The following is a 25,179-nucleotide window of genomic DNA, read 5'->3' on the forward strand; positions in this document are numbered from 1 at the left end:
ATGGTGGACCAGGCTCGAAGGACCGAATGAATACGCCTGCTCCTATTTTCCATGTTTCTATATTTACAAGTTAAAAATTAGTAGGTTAGGAAGAAGGAAAATCAGGCAAAACCTTTTCACCTAAGGGGTGATAGAAATTGACCAAGTTACCAGGGAAGGCCATTGAAATGTACAGTATAAATGATCGAGACAATTCAATCTATTTGATGCAGAGATAAGAGTTTAAGGATTTGGTGACAAGGGGTGTAGGTAATCAATGAAAAATAGATGGGATGTTGGGCTTAATGATTTCCTCTTCCTAAAAAAAAAAATCCTATTTTGCCTAACTTCCTGTTTTAATTTCAACAGGCATTGTGTTAAGTAAATTTTACCTTCAAATCCGAAAATACTTGGGAATGATACTTTGTATAAAAAACAAACCTTGTAATGTCTTTGTCGTTGAATTGTTCACCTGCATTAAAAGAAATTTGTATTACAAAAATAATTACACATAAGCAAGCAATGCTGATAGGAGGGGTTCCATTTCATGGGACATTGGCACCAGTTCTGGGACGGAAGGGAGCTATACCGTTGGGACATGCTGCACCAGAACCCGGCTGGGACTAAGGACCTAGTGGAAAGGATAAATAGGGTGGTAAAAAAGGACTTTAAACTAATAAATGGGGGGGGGGGGGGGGGGGGGAAAAGGGAGGAGAAAGAGAGGGCTCAGTCAGAAACAATAGTAAAAATGATGGTTTAAAGATTAAAATGGGATAAGAGTAGAGTTCAGGTCACAAACAATGATATAGATACTTCAGGTGAAGGGAATACTAAAATAACTGAAGTAGTTACAGCAGAAGTGACATAAGAAACAGGTTACGTTAAATGGTGTGAGAAAGACAGCATCAGGGCAGAAGGACAGGTTAGAGTCTCTTACTCAAATAAGAGTTTCATACACTAAGACACGGAGTATAAGAAATAAACTGAGTAAATTAGAGGGTATGATATAGTGGCCATTACTGAGACATGGCTACAAGCTGATGATTGGAGTTATAACCTGGGATATTTAAGGTATTTAGAAAGGATAGGGAAACTGAAAGAAGAGGAGGGGCAGCCTTATTGATTAAAAATACTATTACAACATTAGTAAGTGAAAGCAAATCAGCAAAGACTATGGTTAGAATTGAGGAATAAGAGAGGACTTAAAACTAATGAGAGTTATCTATCTACAGGCCTCCTGATAGCAGCAATGAAGTGGCAGAATGTATTAATTCAGAGATTAGAGAGGCTTGTAGCAAAAGCAGAGTTGTTTTAATGGGAGACTTTAATTTTCATATAGATTGGGAAGAGCCAAGTAGCTCAAGTCAGAAAGATTGTGAATTTCTTGAGTGCATTCAAGATAGTTTTCTGGAGCAATATATTCGAGGAACAAGAGGGCAGCCCATACTAGGTTTAGTAATGAGTAATGAGCCAGTTAATAGTTAATAATCTAACAGTAAGGGAACATTTATCTAACAGTGATCGAATTCAATGTTAGCTTTGAAAAGGAGAAACTTAACACAGTTACTAAGATTCTGGATTTTGGTAATGTTAACTTTAACTGAATGAGACAGTGATGACAGCAAACTGGTCAAAACTGTTATCAGGTAAAACTACAGCAGAACAATGGGAGGTGTTCAAAAAATAATTTAGCTTAATGCAGGACCAGTTTATACCCCAAATAAAACAGCCATGGTCGACAAGAGGTGAGACATAACATAAAACTAAAGGAAAGAGCATACAAAAGTGCAAAGAATATTGTAGATCCAGGGGACTGGAAGATATATAAAGAACAGCAAAGGAAGTTAAAAAAGATAGAAAGAGCTACAAAAAGGGAATAAGAAAAGAAACTTGAGGGATAACAAGATTAACACAAAAAGTTTTTACAATTATATTAGAAGAGAAAGGGCAGTCAAGGATGATGTGGGCCCTTTAAAAACAGATGTGGGTAATATTACAAATGAAAATAAGGAAATGGCAGACTTGTTGAATAATTACTTTGTGTCAGTCTCTACAGTGGAGGAAGAGTATAATATACCGGACATTCCAGAGAAACTAATAATGAATCAAGGACTGAAATTAACATAAGCAAGAAAACAGTATTACAAAAAAATAACTTGAGCTTTTCCCCCTTCAAAGGATGGACCTCACTGACGAGGGGCAAACATGCCCCTCACTCCTTTACACTCAATACAGGCGAGAGAAACCTCAAAATAAATACTGGGGTTGTTCTCCTTTCAGCAGAGAAGATTAAGAGGAGATTTTATCGAGGTGTTCAAAATCACGAAGGGCTTAGATAAAGTAAATAAAGAGAAACTGTTCCCATTGGCGGAAGGGTCGAGAACCAGAGGTCGCAGATTTAAGGTGATTGGCAAAAGAACCAAAGGCGATGTGAGGAAAAAGCTTTTTTTTTTCCACGCAGCAAGTAGTTATGATCTGGAATGCGCTGCCTGAAAGGGTGGTGGATGCAGATTCAACCGTGGCTTTCAAAAAGTAATTGGATAAATACTTGAAGGGAAAAAATTTGCAGGGCTACGGGGAAAGAGCGGGGGAATGGGACTAACTAGTTTGCACTTACAAAGAGCCGGCCCGGGCTTGATTGGTCGTCTTCTGTGCTGTAACCATTCTATGATTCTGTTACACCAGGGCTCCAAGGGTTAGATTATGAGGAGAGATTACATAAACTAGGCTTGTATTCCCTGGAATATAGAAGGTTAAGAGGTGATTTGATTGAGGTTTTTAGGATTTTGAAAGGAATTGATAGGGTAGATAGAGAGAAACTTTTTCCACTGGTGGGGGAGTCGAGGACAAGAGAAGACATAATCTCAAAATCAGAGCCAGGCCATTCAGGAAAGAAGTTGGGAAACACTTCATGCAAAGGGTGGAACTCTCTCCCACAAACAGCAATAGATGCCTCGCTCAATTAATAATTTGATAGATTTTTGTTAACCACGGCTATTAAGAGATATGGAGCCAAGGTGAGTGGATGGAGTTAGGATACAGATCACCCATGATCTCGTTGAATGGCGGAAGAGGCCCAAGGGGCTGAATGGCCTACTCCTGTTCCTATGTTCTTCTCTTACCATTACAGGATTGCTGCTTGATATGATCATCAGGGATAAGGTTAATGCCTCTCCAAGGATAAAATCCATCTTCTGTTGTTTCACCGTTATCTGTACATCTGCCTTGTATGAATGTGGAGAATGGCAGAGTTGAGGAATTGTTCTAAACAAATATCACATAAAAAAATTAAACCTCATTAGCTATTCCAAGCATAGTTATTACAATTACCATACTCTACTGAAAGAAAAATTGCATTGTCCTATTTACATTATATTTGTGATACAGTATTGTCACCTTTTTTAAATATCTTATTGACAGTTAAGAAAAAAATGAAGAAGTACCTTGAGTTATATTAATTTTTTCCACCTTTACTTAAGTATAGAAGATACATAATAGATCAATACTTTTGCTAAATGAACAGGGGGAATGGCAGTTATATTGTAAAATCTTTGTGTTGTGTTAATGTGATTGATATAAAAAAAACTTATTGAATATGCTTTAAGTAAATAAATTTTAATACATATAATTGCAATGCAAATATTATTTGGCTCATTTCTAATAACTGACCTATATTTTGCTAGCTTTTTGTATTTGAATCATTAAATTTGCACTTCAAATTAGGTATCAAAACAAAATCTCAGCAAGTAGTTTTGGTGTATTCCAGGGCTCCACATTCAGCCCCCTTCCTCATCATTTACATGTTACCCCTCAATGAGTTATCAGGCAGGATGAGGTCAGCTTTCATTTGCATGTTGATAACATCCAGTTTTACCTCTGCCTCCTCCATCTGTCCCTGAATAAGCCAAACTTTCTTGCAACTTAATGTTGGTAAAACAAATCCATCTTCTTTGGCTTCCACTAGCACTGAACTACCAATGGTCTTCATTCCAGTAACCTCCCTGCCTACCACCTCAGGCTTAGCCTGGTAGCAAATTGCTCTACGCCAAGCTGAATTTCCTCCCATTCCATTACCAAAACTGCTTTTTTCCCCTCCTCCACAACATTGCCCACTTCTGCCATTATTTCCTCCTCAAAGACATGAACTAGGGTTTCAGGATTGATCAATTCAAGCATTGACTTCTCTAACACTCTTCTAGCCAGACTCCACAAATTACACGTCATCGAAGAATGGCCTGGCCTGCTTTCTCACCTGCACAAAGTCCCATGCTCCCAACAATCCGGTCGTTTTCAATCTCCACTGGTTTCCCATGACCCAAATACACTGACTTTAATATCCTCTTCCTTTTTCAAATATTTCCACAGCTTTACCCCACCGATCTCTATCAAACTGGACTGTGAAGGGTCCACTAGCCTTAGATAAAGAGGGCTACCAATATCAGATCAAGAATATGAAGGTATAATCTCCCTCTCAGATATACTGATGACAAAAAACATCTTTTTCTAGGAAGCTACAATACCAAGATTCTAGGATATCTTTGGCTGCAACTGACATTTCCACAGCAGCATTAGAAAACCTGACGGCTCTCTGCCCTCCCACAGAAGTGAGGACTGCTTGAGGAAATCAACAACTGCAGAGCCAAATCCTAGACAGGTGGAAGCTTGAAGGTGATGGGATGTGACTTGCAGGGTGTTTTTTTTGCCATGGCCAGATGCCGAAAAGACTTAGGGTTGAAGGATTAGGAGGACGTGGATGGTGAGGGATACATGAAAATGTTCAGACATAGCCTTATCGATGATCAAGACCATAGGTGTAGATTGGCCACAGTGGATGGCAATATCGAGGGGTTGGCATGATTATGGGTAGGACAGTGTACATAGAAAATATTTAGTGAGGACCGGAGGATGGTGAATTTAGAGAATGAACAAGATGAGCTGAGTTGAAAATTGAAATTGCCAAGGTTGAAGAATCACTTTGTGTAGAGGCTGATGGAAGAAAGAAGGAGGATATCTTGGGGAGCAACTCTGAGAAAAACTTGGGGAGTAATAGATGACACAGATTTTAAAGGAGAAACAAGAGTAGAAGATCAGGGTGAGGTGCTCGAAGGAGGAGGTGATACTGGAGGATGAGGGAAAAATGTGACTTAGTGACAAGGGTCATGCCACCACCACTACAGTTTCAGTAGGACAGGTGGCGAAAGGCAGGAAAGCTGAGGTAAGGGAGGAGTTGCCACCTACGAGTCAAAATTCAGTAAATGCCAGAATGCCAATACGATCATCCAAAATAAGGTTATGGATGGCAAAGGACTCGTTTACGAGTGAGTGGATATCCTGGAGTGAAATGGACAGATGGTCGATAATTATTAATCGCGGGCGAGCGGGACGGGGAGCGGAAGTAGTGGGCTTAGACAGCCAAAATGCACATGGGAAAGGATACAAAGGGAATTCTGAGTTACATAGGCATATCCTATAGAAAAGTATAATCAAGATCACGAAGGTTCCTATAGCAAAACCTTTGATCTGGAGAAAGTGCATAGAGTTAAAAGAGTAATTGTTGAGCATTAGAACAAATTCAGCCAAGCAAAGGAGGGTGGAGACTGGAAGAAGCATAAGTATGGAGATATAGATGGACAGGACATCCATGGTGAAGAAATGATTTGGGCAACAGAATCTGAAAGCACCAAAGCAGCAAACAGCATCAAAAAAATTAGGAGGGTACAAGGGGAGAGATAATGGAATAAGTTAAAGCAAGAAAAGATGAGGATGGTAGAAGATGAGTAAGCTAAAACATTAAGGAGTGAATTTCCTTGGGAGTTCGCCAGATCGTCATCTGTAACTTTGGGAGAAGAGCCGCGGAAACTACAGAAAAATATAAATTGTATTTACTCCATTTTTCCATTGCATCCATGGCTCTTCTGCTGAAGTTAGGGCAATAGGGAACCCCTACAGAAATTCATCACTTGAACCTGTTGGGAGAGTTCCGCTTGTAAATCTTAGAAACTGGCAGTGCAGAATTAGGGAACATTGAGTGTGAAGGCCGTTAGGAGAGGATGTAGGAAGGGGTATTGATTTGCAAGAACAAGATTAGTGATTTCTTGGCATTTGGTAGAGGGGTAAAGGTCAAGGGGGAAGATATTTAAAAAATAGAGCAATCACTGAGATAGCAGTCCTTGCACTACACAACAACAGCACTAATATTGTTGATAGGTTTACCAATGTCAGGGTAGAAAAGAATTATGTTGCCTCCCTGGTGCCAGGGTCACTGATGTCACTGAGCGGCTGCAGAACAGTGGGGAGTGGGGGAGGGCAGGGGAGGGTGGGTAAACAACCAGATGTTGTGGTCCATATCAGTACCAACAACATAGGTAGAAAGAGGGATGAGTTCCTGCAAGCAGATTTTAAGGAGTTAGCAAAGAGATTAAGAAGCAGGACCTCAAAAGGCAGTAATCTCCGGATTACTCCCGGTGCCACGCACTAGTGAGTATAGAAATAGGGAGACAGAGCAGATGAATGCGTGGCTGGAGAGATGGTGCAGGAGGGAGGGCTTTAGATTCCTGGGGCACTGGGACCAGTTCTGGAAGAGGTGGGACCTGTACACGCCGGACGGATTGCACCTCAACAGAGCTGGGACCAATGTCCTCATGGGGAGGATCGCTAGTGCTGTGGGGGGGGTTAAACTAATTTAGCTGGGGAATGGGCACCAGGATGTAGCATTGGAAAAGAGAAACAAGGGGCACAAAGGATCAGGAGAGAAAGATAGCACTAGAGCAAGTAACAGTGCAGTACTGGTAATGTAGGGCACAGTATAAAGCAGGAAATTAAAAGTGCATGTAACAAGGGTAATACATTAAATCATGGGGAACTTTAATTTGGGCAAACCAAACTAGCACTAACACTGTGGAGGACGAATTCCTGGAATGTATAGGAGATGGTTTTCTAGATCAGTATGTTGAGGAACCAACTAGGGAAGAGGCTATTTTAGATCTAGTAATGTGCAATGAGAAAGGGTTAACTTATAAACTTGTTGTAAAGAAGCCCTTAGGGAAGAGTGACCATATGATAGAATTCTCCATTAAGTTTGAAAGTGATGTAGTTCAATCTGAAACTAGGGTCTTAAATCTAAACAAAGGAAACTACAAAGGTATGAGGCACAAGTTGACTGTGGTTGATTGGGGAACTACATTAGAAAGGTATGACGGTAGACAGGCAATGGCCAGCATTTAATGAATTAATACATAATTTGCAACAAATATATTCCTTTAGGGGAAAAAAAAAGATTGCGCACCCGGTGAAATCAGTCTGCCCCGCGCGCAATCGCAGGCTGATTGGATCCACTTACCTGGTCTTCCGGGTTCCCCGCTGCTAAGCTGCGCGGCGGGCGGACTGCGTATGCGCAGTAAGGTCTGTCAGCTGGAGGAGCTCGATTTAAAGGGGCAGTCCTCCACCGACTGATGCTGCAAGAAATAGGAAAAAATACAGCATGGAGCAGCCCAGGAGGAAGGCTGCTCCCAGGTTTAATGATGCCTCACTCCAGCTCTTATTGGATGGGGTGAGGAGGAGGGGGAGGTCAGTGATCTTCCCCCCCACCGGCGGGCGGGCGGGAAGCGGCCTGCCTCTGCCACCAGGAAGGCCTGGCTTGAGGTGGCAGAGGAAGTCACCTGCACCACCAACATATCGCCCACCTGCATACAGTGCAGGAGGCGCTGCAATGACCTAAGTAGGTCAGCCAAAGTGAGTACACTTACTCATTCCCCTACACTCAATCTGCCACATCACCGCCCCCACCCCATATCTCCTTCTGCACAGCCAACACTACTCTGTCACATCACTCCTCACTCCCTCAAACCTCATCCTCATCTTGCCTGCACTTACTCACCTCGCCAGTACTCATCCCGCCACTACCACTCAACCCAATCCTCATGCAATCTCATGGCTCTATCTCATACTCACCCTCTCATGCATCTCTTTCAGTCAGCCTCACTCAACCTGCCACAAACTGAGCTGCAGCCACAGGGCATGCATCACATATGTGCAGTAGGAAGCGTAAGGCAAACATGTCGTGAGCATGAAGGGGATACACAAGGGTGTTTGAGGGTTTGTCATGGTTTTTACTTATATTTAATTTCTGATCAACTCACATTACATATTATATTGGCACCACTACTGCCACATCTTTGTGAATCTTGTCTGGTTTGTGCAATAATGCCCTTTCCTGAGGATCACAATGGGTGTAGGTGTATTTGCAGGGCTCTTTTGTGCAGACGACTGACAGACGTCGGCGATGTCCCCGGTGGCACCCTGGAAGGATGCGGAGAAGTTGTTGAGGGCAGTGGTGACTTTGACAGCGACAGGTAAGATGATGGTGCTCGGGCCAGCCAGGAACAGCTCGGCATGAAGGACGCTGCAGATGTCCATGACTACATGTCGAGCGACTCTGAGCCTCTGTGTGCACTGCTGCTCAGAGGTCCAGGAAGCTGATCCTCGGTCTGTGGACCCTGTGGCGAGGGTAGTGCCCTCTGCGACGCAGCTCTCTCTGTGGTTGCCCTCCCTCCTGCCGTGCAGGTGCATGTGTCACAGCACTGTGTTGTGGAGCTCCACAGGTCAGAGGCGGACGGCGCGGCCGGTGATGCTGTTCGCTCTCAGAGGAGGTCAAGACTGCAGCTTCGGCGGCCCCCATCCAGAAGATGTACATCTGAGGGGGTCCGCAAGGTAGGTACATGTGTCTGGACACCGGGGTAAATGTGCAAGTTGGTGAATTTTATTGTTAGGAGGAGGGTGGTGGAGGCCAAACTTTGTCCCAAGTGACAGAGTGGCCTCCTGCAATGAATGAGGGTCTCCCCCACCCAACCTGTCAAATGGATCTTTGCAGCTGCCACAGGCTGAAGGCTGCAACACGTTCATTTGAACTGGGAGTGTTTCCCCCAGTATGGGAAACAGTCCGTCAGTTGCAAAATCCCATCCCTGCTAAAATAACAGGTCAATCAGGTCTGTAAACAACCTGAAGTACCTGTTCAATTACCCCAAGTGTCACCCCGCCGGCTTTAATTGCCGGCAGGAGTCCCACATGCGGGGGCTGCGCGCGCATGTCAGCGGGGAACCCGGAAATGGGGCGGGTTGCAGCCAGGCTCCGGACCCGCCCCGGGAATCCCCGATTTTCGCAGCCCCCCCCCCCCGCCACGAACGCACACGATCGCGGGTGCGAAAATCGAGCCCTTTGTGTCTGTCTTCACGGGAGAAGACACAAAAAACCTCCCAGAAATACTAAAGAACCAAGGGTCTGGCGAGAATGAGGAACAGAAAGAAATTCATAACAGTAAAAAAAAAATAGTACTAGAGAAATTAATGGGACTGAAAGTCAATAAATTCCAAGGACCTGATGATCTACATCCCAGGATTTTGAAAGAGGTAGCTCGAGAGATAGTGGGTGCATTGGTTGTCATCTTCCAAAGTTTTATTGATTCTGGAACAGCTCCTGCAGATTGGAGGGTAGAAAATGTAACCCCACTATTTAAGAAAGGAAGGAGAGAAAACAGGGAACTGCAGACCTGACATTAGTAGTAGGGAAAAAGCTAGAATCTATTATAAAGGACGTGATAACAGGACACTTAGAAAATAATAGGATTTAGCAGAGTTAGCACAGATTTATGAAAGGGAAATCATGTTTGACAAACCTAATGGAGTTCTTTGAGGATGTAACTAATAGAATAGATAAGGGGGAAACCAGTGGATGTGGTGTATTTGGATTTTCAGAAGGCTTTCGATAAGGTCCCACACAGAAGGTTGGTGAGCAAAGTTAGAGCAAATGGAATTGGGGGTAATATACTGGCATGAATTGAGAATTGGTTAACAGACAGAAAAGAGAGAGTAGGAATAAACGGGTCTTTTTCAGGTTGGCAGACTGTGACTAGTGGGGTACCAGAGATCGGTGCTTGGGCCCCAGCTATTCATAATCTATATCAATGATTTGGATGAGGGAACCAAATGTAATATTTCCAAGTTTGCTGATGACACAAAACTAAGTGGGAATGTGAGTTTTGAGGAGGATGCAAAGAGGCTTCAAGGGGATATGGACAGGCTAAGTGAGTGGGCAAGAACATGGTAGATGGAATATAATGTGGAAAAATGTGAAGTTATCCACTTTGGTAGGAAAAACAGAAATGCAGAGTATTTTTTAAATGGTGAAAGATTGGGAAATGTTGATGTTCAAAGGGACCTGGGTGTCCTTGCACATGCTAACATACAGATGCAGCAAGCAATTAGGAAGCCAAATGGTATGTTGGCCTTTATTACAAGAGGATGTGAGTACAGGAGTAAAGATGTCTTACTGCAATTATATAGGGCCTTGGTGCCACCGCACCTGGAGTATTGTGTACAATTTTGGTCTCCTTACCCAAGAAAGGATGTACTTGCCACAGAGAGAGTGCAGCGAAGGTTCACCAGACTGATTCCTGGGATGGCGGGATTGTTGTATGAGGAGGGATTGAGTAGACTAGGCCTGCATTCTCGAGAGTTTAGAAGAATGAGAGGTGATCTCATTGAAACATACAAAACTCTTACAGGGCTCGACAGGGTAGATGCAAGGAGGATGTTTCCCCTGGCTGGATTGTCTAGAAACAGTCTCAGAATAAAGGGTAGGCCATTTCGGACTCAGATGTGGAGAAATTTCTTCACTCAGAGGGTGGTGAGTCTTTGGAATTCTCTACCCCACAGGGCTGTGGGGGCTCAGTCATTGAGTACATTCAAAACATAGACAGATTTCTAGATATTAAAGACATCAAGGGATATGGGGATAGTGCAGGAAAATGGCATTGAGGTAGAAGATCAGCCATGATCTTGTTGAATGGCGGAGCAGGCTCGAGGGGCCAGATGGCCTGCTCCTAGTTCTTATGTATTAGGTGGGATCTGACTAAGGGAGAGTACAAGAAAGTCTAAGACTGGTTTGCAATGCATGTGCGTAAATGCACAAAGCATGGTAAACAAGATTGGTGAGCTGCAGGCACAAATAGCCACATGCAAATACGATGTTGTGGCGATAACGGAGACCTGGCTCAACAAAGGGCAGGATTTGGTAATAAATATTCCTGGATACAAGGTGTTGATGAAAGTTAAGGAAGGAAAGAAAGGAGGGGGGGTGGCAGTATTGATTAAGCAGAATATTGCAGTACTGGGGAGAGGGGATATCCTGAAGGGGTCAAGGACAGAATCTATTTGTTTGGTGTTAAGGAATAAAAAAAAAGGTGTCATTGCACTACTGGGTGTATCCTACAGGCCACCAACTAACGGGAAGGAAATAGAGGAGCAAATTTGCAGGGAAATTACAGAGGTGCAAAAGCTATAGAGTAGTGATAACTGGGGACCTTAACTATCCTAATATGGACTAGGATAACAATAATAAAGGGTTGACAATTGTAAACAATTTTACAACACCAAGTTATAGTCCAGCAATTTTATTTTAAATTCACAAGCTTTCGGAGGCTTCCTCCTTCCTCAGGTGAATATTGTGGAAATGAAATCCTCGAAATGAAATCGCATTTATAAATCACAGAACAATGCTTGATGATTACAGACAGTTTTTTCAACTGCCCGTTGCCAAGGCAATCAGTGTGCAGACAGACAGGTGTTACCTACAAGGTCTCCGAATATACAAATCACCAAAAAAAGAGATAGAGAGGTAGAAACATAGAAAAGACAGCAACTGACCCGTTATATTAAAAAGATAACATTTGTTCGCTGGTGGGGTAACGTGTAGCGTGACATGAACCCAAGATCCCGGTTGAGGCCGTCCTCATGGGTGCGGAACTTGGCTATCAATTTCTGCTCGATGATTTTGCGTTGTCGTGTGTCTCGAAGGCCGCCTTGGAGTACGCTTACCCGAAGGTCGGTGGCTGAATGTCCTTGACTGCTGAAGTGTTCCCCGACTGGGAGGGAACCCTCTTGTTTGGCGATTGTTGCGCGGTGTCCGTTCATCTGTTGTCGCAGCGTCTGCCAATGTACCATGCTCTGGGGCATCCTTTCCTGCAACGTATGAGGTAGACAACGTTGGCTGAGTCACAGGAGTATGAACCATGCACCTGGTGGGTGGTGTCCTCTCGTGTGATGGTGGTATCTGTCGATGATCTGGCATGGCTTGCAGAGGTTACCGTGACAGGTGACAGACACCTGTCTGTCTGCACACTGATTGCCTTGGCAACGAGCAGTTGAAAAAACTGTCTGTAATCACCAAGCATTGTTCTGTGATTTATAAATGAGATTTCATCGAGGATTTCATTTCCACAATATTCACCTGAGGAAGGAGGAAGCCTCCGAAAGCTTGTGAATTTAAAATAAAATTGCTGGACTATAACTTGGTGTTGTAAAATGGTTTACAATTGTCAACCCCAGTCCATCACCGGCATCTCCACATCAATAATAAAGGGCAAAGAGGGGGAGGAATTTTAGAAATGTGTTCGGGATAACTTTCTTAATCAGTACATTTCCGGCCCAACGAGGAAGGATGCATTACTGGACTTGGTTCTAGGGAATAAGGTGGACCAAGTGTCAGTGGGGGAGCATTTAGGGAGCAGCGATCATAGTATCACAAGGTTTAGAATAGCTATGGAAAAGGACATGGACCACTCTCAAGTAAAAATACTCAATTGGAGGAGTGCCAATTTCAATTGCAGGAGAACAGATCTGGCCCAGGTAAATTGGAATCAAAGACTGGCAGGCAAAACTGTAATTGAACAGTGGGCAGCCTTTAAAGAGATGATGGTTCAGATACAGTCTAGACACATTCCCACGAGGCAGAAAGGTAGGGCAACTAAAGCCAGAGCTCCCTGGATGACAAAAGAGAGTGAGTAAAATGAAATGGAAAAAAAAGTGTGTATGACAGATGTCAGGTTGATAACACAAGTGAGAACCAGGCAGAAAGTTTAGAGGGGAAGTGCAAAAGGAAATAAGAGGGGCAAAGATAGAGTATGAGAATAGACTGGTGGCAAACATAAAAGGGAATCCAAAAGTCTGCTGCAGGCATGTAAACAGTAAACAGGTAGCAAGAGGAGGAGTGGGGCCAATTAGGGATCATAAAGGAGATCTACTCATGGAGGCAGAGGGGATGGCCCGCATACTAAATGAGTGCTTTGCATCTGTCTTTACCAAGGAAGAAGCTGCTGCCAGAGTCTCAACAAAAGGAAAATATAGTTGAGATACTGGATGGGTTAAAAATTGATAAAGAAGAGGTACTAGAAAGGCAAGCTGTACTTAAAGTAGATAAGTCACCCAGTCGAGATGGGATGCATCCTAGGTTGCTGAGGGAAGTAAGGGTGGAGATACTGGCAATAAGCTTCCAAACATCCATAGATACAGGGGTGGTGTCAGAGGATTGGAGAATTGCAAATGTTACACCCTTGTCCAAAAATGGGGCAAGGATAAACCCAGCAACTATATACAAGTCAGTTTAACCTCAGTGGTGGGGAAAGTTTTAGAAACGATAATCCGGGACAGAATTAACAGTCACTTGGACGAGTACGGATTGATTAGGGAAAGCCAGCACGGATTTGTTAAAGGCAAATCCTGTTTAGCTAACCTGATAGAGTTTTTTTGATGAGGTAACAGAGAGGGTAGATAAGGGCAATGCAGTTGATGTGGTATATATGGACTTTCAAAAGGTGTTTGATAAAGTGCCGCATTGTAGGCTTATCATCAAGATTGCGGCCCATGGAATAAAGGGGGCAGTAGCAACATGGATACAGAATTGGCTAAGTGACAGGAAACAGTAGTGGTGAACCGTTGTTTTCTGGACTAGAGGGAGGTGTACAGTGGTGTTTCCCAGAGGTTGGTGCTGGGACCACTGCTTTTCCTGATATATATTAATGACTTGGGCTTGGATACACAGGGCACAATTTCAAAATTTGCAGAGGACACAAAACTTGGAAGGGTGGTAAACAGTGAGGAGGATAGTAATAGACTTCAAGAGGATATACAGGACGGTGGCATGGGCGGACACATGGTAGATGAAATTTAACACAGAAAAATGTGAAGTGATCATTTCAGTAGGAAGAACAAGGAGAGGCAATATACTGAGTGCAGCAAGCACAAAGTGAGCAACTTGGAAGTTTGGTAAATGTGGGTGTTTTAAGGGTTAATCTCAAAATCTAGTCGTAATTGCTATTAGCTTTTAACTAAGATCAAGTGTTAAAAATTTACAGTTTAAAATTTAAGTTAAAGATTGTCAGGCTAAAGCAGAGGCAAACAAGCAAGCTCTCCTACTGAAGAGCTGCTGTAGTTAGTTAATTAGTTAGCTAGATTAAACTGGTTCCTGTAACAGTGCCAGAGCAGGGCTGACTCATCTGAGTCACAAAAAGTAGAAATACAGGGGCCTGTGAGTGCAACCAGCACTGAGTGCAGTGGGCACAGAGTGAGTAACTTTAGAGTTTGGTAAGTGTGGGACTTCAGTGAAGTGGGGGAAGGAGGTGCTCCTTTGCTTTTCCTGCAGAGCAGCAGTGGACCTGAACAGCAGCAGACAGAGCGGGGATAAAATCAGTTGGTGGGTTTTTGAATCGTTTAACTTTCAAAACGAGCTGAACTTACTAATTGTAAGGTTGTTGTAGTAGTAGTAGTAGTAGAAGGTTTACTAGCAATTGTAAAGCTTATTGGGAGTAGTAGGGTATATAAATTATACATTTTATTAAGAATAATTAATTAACAAACACATGGGAAGACCCTAGGCAAGACAGAGGGATCTTGGTGTGCAAGTTCACAGATCCCTGAAGGCGGCGGAACAGGTAGATAAGGTGGTAAAGAAGGCATATGGGATACTTGCCTTTATTAGCCGAGGCATAGAATATAAGAGCAAGGAGGTTATGATGGAGCTATTCAAGGTAAAAGGCGGGAGGTTTAGAGGGGATTTGAGAAAGAACTTTTTCACCCAGAGGGTGGTTGGAGTCTGGAACTCACTGCCTGAGAGGGTTGTGGAGGCAGGAACCCTCACAACATTCAAGAAGCATTTGGATGAGCACTTGAAATGCCATAGCATACAAGGCTACGGACCAAATGCTGGAATATGGGATTAGATTAGACTGGGCTTGACGGCCGGCGCGGACACAATGGGCCGAAGGGCCTCTATCCGTGCTGTATAACTCTATCATAAAGATGACAGGGCAGGTGACGTTTAGCAACTGCAGAACGTGGGAGCTCCTGGACGCCAGTGTGATCCAGGGCAAACACGTCTGCAGTAAGTGTCTGCGGCTTGAGGGGCTTCAGCTCAGAGAGATTGAGCTGGAGGCCGAGCTGAAGACATTGCGACACATCAGAGAGGGGGAAAAGTACCTGGACATCCGGTTCCAGGAGGCAGTCACACCCCTTAGGACAAGGTCGTCTAAATTGGTCAGTGGTCAGGGACAGGAGAGCGTGACTGCGAGCGAGGCAGGTAAGGGGATCGAGAAGGTAGAAGTGGAGGAGCCTCAGCCTTTGCAATTGTCCAACATGTTTGAGATGCTTGCAGCCTGTATGAACAAAAGCAGGGGCGACAGGGTGGATGAGCAAACTGACCGTGGCACCATGGTACAGGAAACCATTCAAGCAGGGGGAGTTAGTAGGAATGTGTGGGAATGGGGGACAGTGTAGTTCTCTGCAGCCGAGAACGAGAATCCAGAAGGCTGTGTTACCAGCCTGGTGCCAGGGTTTGGGACATCGGCTCTAGGCTGGAGAGGAACGTGCAGTGGGAAGGGGAGGATCCAGTTGTTGTCGTCCATGTAGGTTCTGCTTAGGGAGTATGAACAGCTAGGAGCTAAAATAAAAAGCAGAACCTCAAAAGGTAATACTCACTGGATTATTACCTGAGCCATGAGCAAATTGGCATAGGGTAAATAAGATTAGAGAATTAAATTTGTGGCTCAAAGTTTGGTCTGGGACAAATGGGTTTCGATTCATGGGGCACTGGCACCAGTACTGGGCAAAGTGGGAGCTGTACCATTGGGATAGCCTTCATCTGAACTGGGATGGGGCCAGTGTTCTGGCGAATCGTATAACTAGGGCGGTAGAGAAGGCTTTAAACTAAATAATGGGGGCGAAGGGTCAAGTAAGGGAAGATGTGATAAATTAAAGAAAGAAGACAAGGCAAGAGAGCAAGGTAGCAATAAGGGAAATGATAATTAGAGAGTGGCAGAAAGGGACAGAGCATGCAAACTTAAGAGTGCAGATAAGGCGAGAGGTTGCAAAAATAGTAAAAAAAGACAGCACTAAAGGCTTTGTATCTGAATGCGTGCAGCATTCGTAACAAAATGGATGAATTGACAGCCCAAATAGAAATAAATATGTACCATCTGATAGCCATTAGAGAGACATGGCTGCAAGACGACAAAGGCTGGAACCTGAATATTCATTTTACATTTCAGAAGGATAGGAAGCTAGGAAAAGGTGGAGGGATAGCTCTGTTAATTAAGGATGACATGAGTATAATAGAGAGAAAGGACCTTAGTTCTAAAGACCAAGATGTAGAATCAGTTTGGGTAGAGATAAGAAATAGTAAAGGCAAGAAGTCACTTGTGGGAGTAGTTTATAGGCCCCCTAACAGTAACCACACTGTAGGACAGGGTATACAGGAAGAAATAATGGGAGCTTGTGAGAAAGGAACAGCAATAATCATGGGTGATTTTAATCTACATATAGATTGGAAGAATCTGATTGGCAAAGGTAGCCTGGAAGATGAGTTCATGGAGTGCTTTCGGGACAGTTTCTTAGAGCAGCACATTCTAGAACCAGACAGCAGGCTATTCTAGATCTGGTAATGTGTAATGAGACAGGATTAATTAATGACCTCATTGTAAAGGAGCCTCTAGGTAGCAATGATCACAATATGATTGTATTTCCCATTCAGTTTGAGGGAGAGACGAGCAAGTCTAAGACTAGTGTTTTAGACTTAAATAAGGGCAATTATGAGGGCATGAAGACAGCTGGCTAAAGTGAACTCGGAACTTAGGTTAAGGGATAGGTCAGTCCAGTGGCAGACATTTAATGAGACATTTCATAACACGCAAAGATACAGTCCAGTGAGAAAAAGACTCTAGGGGAAGGACATACCATCCGTGGCTAACTAAAGAAGTTAAAGATAGTATCAAATTGAAAGAAAAAGATGCAATTCCGAGAAGATTAGTGGCAGGTCAGAAGATTGGACAGAATATAAAACATAGCAAAGAATAATAAGGAGGGAGAAATTAGAATACGAGAGAAAGCTAGCTAGAAATATAAAAAGATAGTAAGGGTTTTCCTTAAAAAGGAAAAGAGTAAGTAAAGTGAGTGTTGGTCGTCGAGAGAGTGAATCTGGGGAATTAATAATGGAGAATAAGGAAATGGTGAATAAACTGAACAGATATTTTGCATCCATCTTCACTGTAGAGGATACAAATAACATGCCAGAAATAATTGTGAATCAAGAGGTGAAAGGGAGGGAGGAACATTTACAATCACCAGGGAGAGGGTTCTGAAAAAAATTAGAACTAAAAGCTGACAAGTCCCCAGGTCCTGACGGACTTCATCCTAGGATCTTAAAAGAAGTGGCTGCAGAGATAGTAGATGCATTGGTATTAATTTTCCAAAATTCCCTAGATTCTGGAAGGGTCCCATCAGATTAGAAAGTAGCAAATATAACTCCTCTATTCAAGAAAGGAGGGAGACAGAAAGCAGGAAACTACAGGCCAGTTAGCTTAACATCGGTCATAGGCAAAATGCTAGAATCTATTATTAAGGAGGTTATAGCGGGGCACTTAAAAAATCTCAATACAATCAGGCAGAGTCAACATGGCTTTGTGAAAAGGAAATTGTGTTTGACTAATTTATTAGAGTTCTTTGAGGAAGTAGCAAGCAACATGGATAAAGGAGATCCTGTGGATGTGGTGTTCTTCGATTCAGTAGGCTTTTGACAAGGTGCCATATCAAAGCCTACCACACAAAATAAGAGCCCATGGTGTAGGGGGTAACATTAGCATGGATAAAGGATTGGCTAGCTAACAGGAAACAGACAGTAGGCATAAATGGGTCATTTTCAGGTTGGCAAGATGTAACGAGGAGTGCCACAGGGACCAGTGCTTGGGCCTCAACTATTTACAATCTGTATCAATGACTTGGATGAAGGGACCGAATGTATGGTTGCTAAATTTGCTGATGACACAAAGGTAGGTAGGAAACTAAGTTGTGAAGAGGACATAGGAGTCTGCAAAGGGATATAGATAGGTTAAGTGAGTGGGCAAAAATTTGGCAGATAGAGTATAATGTGGGAAAATGTGAACTTGTCCACATTGGCAGGAGGAATAGAAAAGCAATATATTATTTAAATGGAGAGAGATTGCAAAACTCAAGTACAGCGGGATCTGGGTGTCCTAGTACATGAATCACAAAAAGTTAGTATGCAGGTTCAGCAAGTGATTAGGAAGGCAAATAGAATGTTGTCTTTTATTGCAAGGGGAATGGAATATAAAAGTAGAGACGTTTTGCTACAGTTGTACAGGGCACTGGTGAGACCACATCTAGAATACTGTGTGCAGTTTTGGTCTCCTTATTTAAGAAAGGACATAATTGCTTTGGAGGCAGTTCAGAGAAGGTTCACTTGACTGATTCCTGGGATGAGGGGGTTATCTTATGAGGAAAGGTTGGACAAGTTGGGCCTGTATACACTGGAGTTTAGAAGAATGAGAGGTGATCTTATTGAACCATATAAGATCCTGAGGGGACTTGAAGGGGTAGATGCTGAGAGGATGTTTCCCCTTGTGGGAAACACTAGAACTAGGGGCCACAGTTTAAAAATAAGGGGTCTCCTATTTAAGATGGAGATGAGGAGAAATTTTTTCTCTCAGAGGGTCATGAATCTGTGGAACTCCCTTCCCCAGAGAGCAGTGGAGGCAGGGTTATTGAATATTTTTAAGGCCGAGTTAGATAGATTCCCGATTAACAAGGGATTCAAAGGCTATAGTAGGTAGACCGGAAAGTAGGATTGAGGTCACAGTCAGATCAGCCATGATCTTATCAAATGGCAGAGCAGGCTCGAGGGGCCAAAAGGCCTACTCCTGCTCTTAATTCGTATGTATGTTCAAATAAACTTGAGGGCACAACTCTAAAAGGGGTACAGGAACAGAGATCCGGGGGTATATGTGCACAAATCATTGAAGGTGGCAAGGCAGGTTGAGAAAACAGTTTAAAAAAAAGCATACGGGATCCTGGGCTTTATAAATAGGGGCATAGAGTACAAAAGTATGGAGGTCATGATGAACCTTTATAAAACACTGGTTCGGCCACAACTGGAGTATTGCGTCCAGTTCTGGACACCACACTTAAGGAAAGATGTGATGGCCTTAGAGAGGGCGCAGAAGAGATTTACCAGAATGATTCCAGGGACGAGGGACTTTAGTTATATGGATAGGCTAGAGAAGCTGGGGTTGTTCTCCATGGAACAGAGAAGGTTACGAGGAGATTTGATAGAGGTATTCAAAATCATGAAGGGTCTAGATAGAGTAAAACTGTTCCCATTGGCGGAAGGGTCAAGAACCAGAGGACATCGTCTTAAGGTGATTGGCAAAAAAGAACCAAAGGTGACATGAGGAAAAACTTTTTTACGTAGCGAGTGGTTAGGATCTGGAATGCACTGCAGAGGGGGTGGTGGAGGCAGATCAATCATGGCCTTCAAAAGGGAACTGAATAAGTACTTGAAAGGAAAAAATTTGCAGGGCTACTGGGATAGGGCAGGGGAGTGGGACTAGGTAACTTGCTCTTGCATACAGCCGGCGCGGACTCGATGGGCCGAATGGCCTCCTTCCGTGCTGTAACCTTTATGATTCTATAATTGTGGACCAAAATTCCTGGAGGGGCACAAAACAGGCAGATTGACCACGATTGACCGTAATTTAGGGGCAGAACCTGGATCTGCTCGGGCTCTGCTGCATGCGACCCAAGTTCCAATGGGGAGAAAGACATGAGTCATCCGCCCACTCTCACTATCTTTGAGAGCATGCCTGGGCTACTCCAAGAATTCTTCCCAGTACAGGAGAGCATCTGCAGTCCCATACTGGACCTTAAAAAGGCCCCATGGTTACCAGTCACAAAATAATCGATCCCAGAGAGATTGATTACCTTTAAAATGCAACCCTGATGCTCCCTAAAAGCTTACCAAAAAGTTTGCTGTCATTCTTTCTTTACCCCTTCTTGGGGCTTAGGGTTCCCCTATTGAAGCAGCCCCGACGTCTGCCAGCTCAGGGCGGTGCTTCTATAGGCACAGGTCACCAAACCCCAACTAGGAACCCTGTCCCCACAATTTGAGATAGGGTCAATGCCAGGGTGCTGGCAGTCCTGACCCACTGGATTTCCAGCAGTAGAGTGAGGCTCTAGGAATTTCAATGCCACACATATAGATTCTGCAACTGTAGATAAGTTGCAACAGAAAGGCATTTTATGAATACCATTGGAGAGGGCAGAGGATAGGTAAAAGGGAACAAATTTGTCTTTCAAGAAAATTGTAGAGCATGAGGTTCTGGATGGGATGAAAACCCTTCACCCCCAATTTCCCCAGGTGTTGAAGTTTAGTAGCATGCTGTGCCTTGGCTGAATGACTAAGTGAAAGTAGATAACCTTGAGGTCACATTCCAGCTAGTCAGTGAGCAAGCTGTCAGAGTAGTTTGAGGCAGAGTCTTCCTCTTGAAAAAGTTGTTGAATAGATTGAGCCCTGAACAGGAAGGAAACCCCTCTTCTCCCCTCCCTTGATTTCTTTGGGAATTGCAACATAAAGAAGATCTCTTCCTTTACCAGCAACTTGCAGATTCATCTATGAATGCTGTATTTGAAGAGTTTGTACCTCAGCAGCTGGAATATTAATAGCTGAGAATTTTTCTGAATTTTACAGATAACACCACTTTTGAATCTTGGGAATTTCAATTCTCAATGGGCAGCCCATAAAGACAGTTTTCTTGCTCTAAACACACATTGTGATCTCTTTGTACTTAGAAAGTAAACATAGCCCCAACCAGATTCACCGTGAGCAAATGAGGAAACGTTTGAAGGGCAGGACCACCAGATGAAAGGGCTTTTTACAATCCCATCAAAAGCTTGCATTTATATAGCACCTTTAACATAGGAAAATGACAAGGTACATTATAACAATTGACACCGAGCTAGAGAAGACGATAGTAGGAGGGGTGACAAAGTTTGGTCAGAGGTAGATTTTAAGGAGGGTCTTAAATGAGGAGTGAGAAGTGGAGAGGCAGAGAGGTTTAAAAAGACTTAAATTTATATAGTGCCTTTCACAATCTTAGGACATCCCAAAGCACTTTTTAGCCAATGAAGACCAATCATCTCAGCCTCAGGACATCACTACAGGAGTTCCCCAGGGCAGTGTCCTAGACCCAACCATCTTCAGCTGCTTCATCAATGACCTTCCCTCCATCATAAGGTCAGAAGTGGGGCTGATTGCAGAGTGTTCAGTTCCATTCGCAACCCCTCAGATAATGAAGCAGTCCATGCCTGCATGCAGCAAGACCTGGACAACATCCAGGCTTGGGTTGATAAGTGGCAAGTAACATTCATGCCGGACAAGTGCCAGGCAACGACCACCTCCCCTTGACATTCAACGGCATTACCATCGCCAAATCCCCCACCATCAACATTCTGGGGGTCACCATTGACCAGAAGCTTAACTGGACCAGCCACAAATACTGTGGCTACAGGAGCAGGTCATAGGCTGGGTATTCTGTGGCGAGTGACAAGATGCACTGCAACAACTCGCCAAGGCTTCTTCAACAGCACCTCCCAAACCCGCAACCTCTAACCACCTAGAAGGACAAGAGCAGCAGGAGCATGGGAACACCACCACCTGCACATTCCCCTCCAAGTCACACACCATCCTGATTTGGAAATACATCACTTTTCCTTCATAGTCACTGGGTCAAAATCCTGGAACTCCCTACCTAACAGCACTGTGGGAGTACCTTCGTCGCACGGACTGCAGTGATTCAAGGCGGCGGCTCACTATCACCTTCTCCTCAAGGGCAATTAGCGATGCCCACATCCCATGAATGAATAAAAAAATACTTTTGAAATTTGGTCACTGTAGTAACGCAGGATGGAGTTCAAGTGCATAGGATCTTAGAAGGCTGAAGGCACAGCTGCCAATGGTAGTGCAAAAGGCATGGGGATGCTCAAGAGGCCACAGTTGGAGGAACGCAGAGTTCTTGAGGGGGTCATAGGGCCGGAGAATGTTGTAGAGATATGGAGGGGTGTGGCCATGGAGGGATTGGTACAGGAGTAAGAGAATATTAAATTTGAGGTGTTGGTAGACCAGGAGCACAGGGGTGATGATTAAACAGGACTTGGTCCAGATACAGGGAGCAGAGTTTTGGCCGAGCTCAGGTTTATGCAAGGTGAAGGATGGAGGAATAGCCAGGAGAGCATTGGAATAGTCGAGTCTTGAGGTAACAAAGGCAAGGAGAAGGGTTTCAGCAACAGATGAAGTAGTGGCAAAGACAGGAAATGTTACGGAGGTGGAAGTAAGCAGTCTTTGTGATGGAGAGGATGTGGGGTCAGAAGCTCAGCTCGGGGTAAAATAGAATGCCATATTTGTCAACAGTCTGGTTCAGCCAGAGAGCGGCCAGGGAGGAGGATGGAATCAGTGGCAAGGGAACAAAGTTTGTGACAGGGCCAAAGACAATGGCTTCAGTCTTACCAATGTTTAATTGTAGGAAATCGCAGCTCATCCAGGACTGGATGTTGGACAAGCAGGCAGACAATACAGTCAGTGGAGTGGTTGAGAGAGGCGGTGGTGAGGTAGAGCTGGGTGTCAGAGTACATCTGGACTCTGATGATATATCTTCAGATGAGGTCACCAAGCGCACCATGTAAGTGAAGAATAGGAGGTGGCCAAGGATAGATCCTTGGGGGACTGCAGAGGTAAAGGTGTGCAGGTGGAAAAAGAAGTCATTTTGGAGATTTTCTGTCTTAAGGTTGGATAGATATATGAGTGGAACTACTGAGCTAGACAATGGAGGAGAGGCGTTTTAGGAGGATGGTATGATCAACCACGTCAAAGACGGCAAAGAGATTGAGAATCATAGAAGGTTGCAGCACAGGAGGCCATTTGGCCCATCGAGTCCGCGCCGTCTCTATGCATGAGCAATCCAGCTAGTCCCACTGCCCCGCCTTATCCCCGTAGCCCTGCACATTTTTCTGTTTCAAGTACTTATCCAGTTCCCCTTTGAAGGCCATGATTGAATCTGCCTCCACCACTCCCTCGGGCAGAACATTCCAGATCCTAACCACTCACTGTGTAAAAAAGCTTTTCCTCACATCACTTTTGATTCTTTTGCCAATCACCTTAAATCTATGCCCTCTGGTTCTTGACCCTTCCACCAATGGGAACAGTTTCTCTCGATCTACTCCGTCTAGACCCTTCATGATTTTGAATACCTCTATCAAATCTCCTCGCTACCTTCTCTGTTCTGAAGGAGAACAATCCAAGCTTCTCCAGTCTATCCACGTAACCAAAGTCCCTCATCCCTGGAATCAGTCTAGTAAATATCCTCTGCACCCTCTCTAAAGCCTTCACATCCTTCCTAAAGTGTGGTGCCCAGAACTGGACACAATACTCTAGTTGTGGCCGAACCAGTGTTTTACAAAGGTGCATCATGACTTCCTTGCTTTTGTGCTCTATAAAGCCCAGGGCCCCGTATGCTTTTTTAACCGCTTTCTCAACCTGCCCTGCCACCTTCAACGATTTATGCACATATACCCCCAGATCCCTCTCTTCCTCCACCCTTTTTAGAATTGTGCCCTCTAGTTTATATTGCCTCGCCTAATTTTTCCTACTGAAATGCACACCTCGCATTTTTCCGGGTTAAACTTCATCTGCCACGTGTCCGCCCATGCCACCAGTGTCTATATCCTCTTGAAGTCTATTACTATCCTCCTCACTGTTCACTACACATCCAAGTTTTGTGTCATCCGCATCTTTTGAAATTGTGCCCTGTACTGCCAAGTTCAAGTCAGTAATATATATCAAGAAAAGCAGTGGTCCCAGCACCGACCACTGGGGAACACCACTGTACACCTCCCTCCAGTCCGAAAAACAACCGTGCACCACTACTCTGTTTCCTGTCATTTAGCCAATTCTGTACCCATGTTGCTATTGCCTCCTTTATTCCATTGGACGCAATATTAATCGCAAGCCTACCATGTGGCAATTTATCAAATGCTTTTTGAAAATCCATATACACCACATCAACTGCATTGGCCTCATCAACCCTCTGTGTTACCTCATCAAAAAACTCTATCAAGTTGGTTTAACACGTTTTGCCTTTAACAAATCTGTGCTGGCTTTCCCTAATCAATCCACACTTGTCCAAGTGACTGTTAATTCTGTCCCGGATTATCGTTTCTAAAAGTTTCCCCACCATCAAGGTTAAACTGACTGGCCTACAGTTGCTGGGTTTATCCTTACACCCTTTTTTGAACAAGAGTATAACATTTGCAATTCTCCAGTCCTCTGACACCACCCTCGTATCTAAGGATGTCTGAAAGATTACGGCCAGTACCTCCGCAATTCCCCCTTTACTTCCCTCATCCCATCCGGACCAGGTGATTTATCTATTTTAAGTACAGCTAGCCTTTCTAGTACCTCTTCTTTATCAATTTTTAGCCCATCCAGTATCTTAACTATACTTTCCTTTACCGAGACTCTGGCAGCAACTTCTTTGGTAAAAATAGATGCAAAGCACTTATTTAGTACCTCGGCCTTCCCCTCCACTTCCACGAGTAGATCTCCTTTATGGTCCCTAATCGGCCCCACCCCTCCTCTTACTATCCGTTAACATGTCTGTAGAAGACTTTTGGATTCCCTTATATGTTGGCCGCCAGTCTATTCTCATACTCTCTCTTCGCCCCTCTTATTTCCTTTTTCACTTCCCCTCTGAACTTTCTATATTCTGTTTGGTTCTCACTTATGTTATCAACCTGACATCTGTCATACGCCCGCTTTTTTCCACTTCATCTTATTCTCTATCTCCTTTGTCATCCAGGGAGATAGGGCAAGTAAAGCCAGATCTTTCTCCATCGTTGGAATGTACCTTGTCTGTACCCAAATCATCACCTCTTTAAAGGCCGCCCATTGTTCAATTACAGTTTTGCCTGCCAATCTATGATTCCAATTTACCCGGGCCAGGTCTGTTCTCATCCCACTGAAATTGGCCCTCC

The 25,179-nt window shown here is 44.0% G+C and overlaps 1 protein-coding gene across 1 annotated transcript in view; it reads right to left on the bottom strand.

Moving 5' to 3' along the window:
- The window catches only part of LOC137328125 (low choriolytic enzyme-like), a 193,366-nt gene that overhangs the window by 162,064 nt on the left and 6,123 nt on the right, over positions 1–25,179 (bottom strand). Inside the window, exons 2-3 of the mRNA XM_067994304.1 lie at positions 3,102–3,243; positions 421–451 (exon numbers count right to left, since the gene is read on the bottom strand). Of these exons, the coding sequence (XP_067850405.1) occupies positions 421–451; positions 3,102–3,170 (100 nt within the window). The 5' untranslated portion in view covers positions 3,171–3,243. The remainder of the gene's footprint in view (positions 1–420; positions 452–3,101; positions 3,244–25,179) is intronic.

The sequence above is a fragment of the Heptranchias perlo genome, chromosome 12, assembly GCF_035084215.1.
Source record: "Heptranchias perlo isolate sHepPer1 chromosome 12, sHepPer1.hap1, whole genome shotgun sequence".
NCBI lineage: Eukaryota > Metazoa > Chordata > Chondrichthyes > Hexanchiformes > Hexanchidae > Heptranchias > Heptranchias perlo.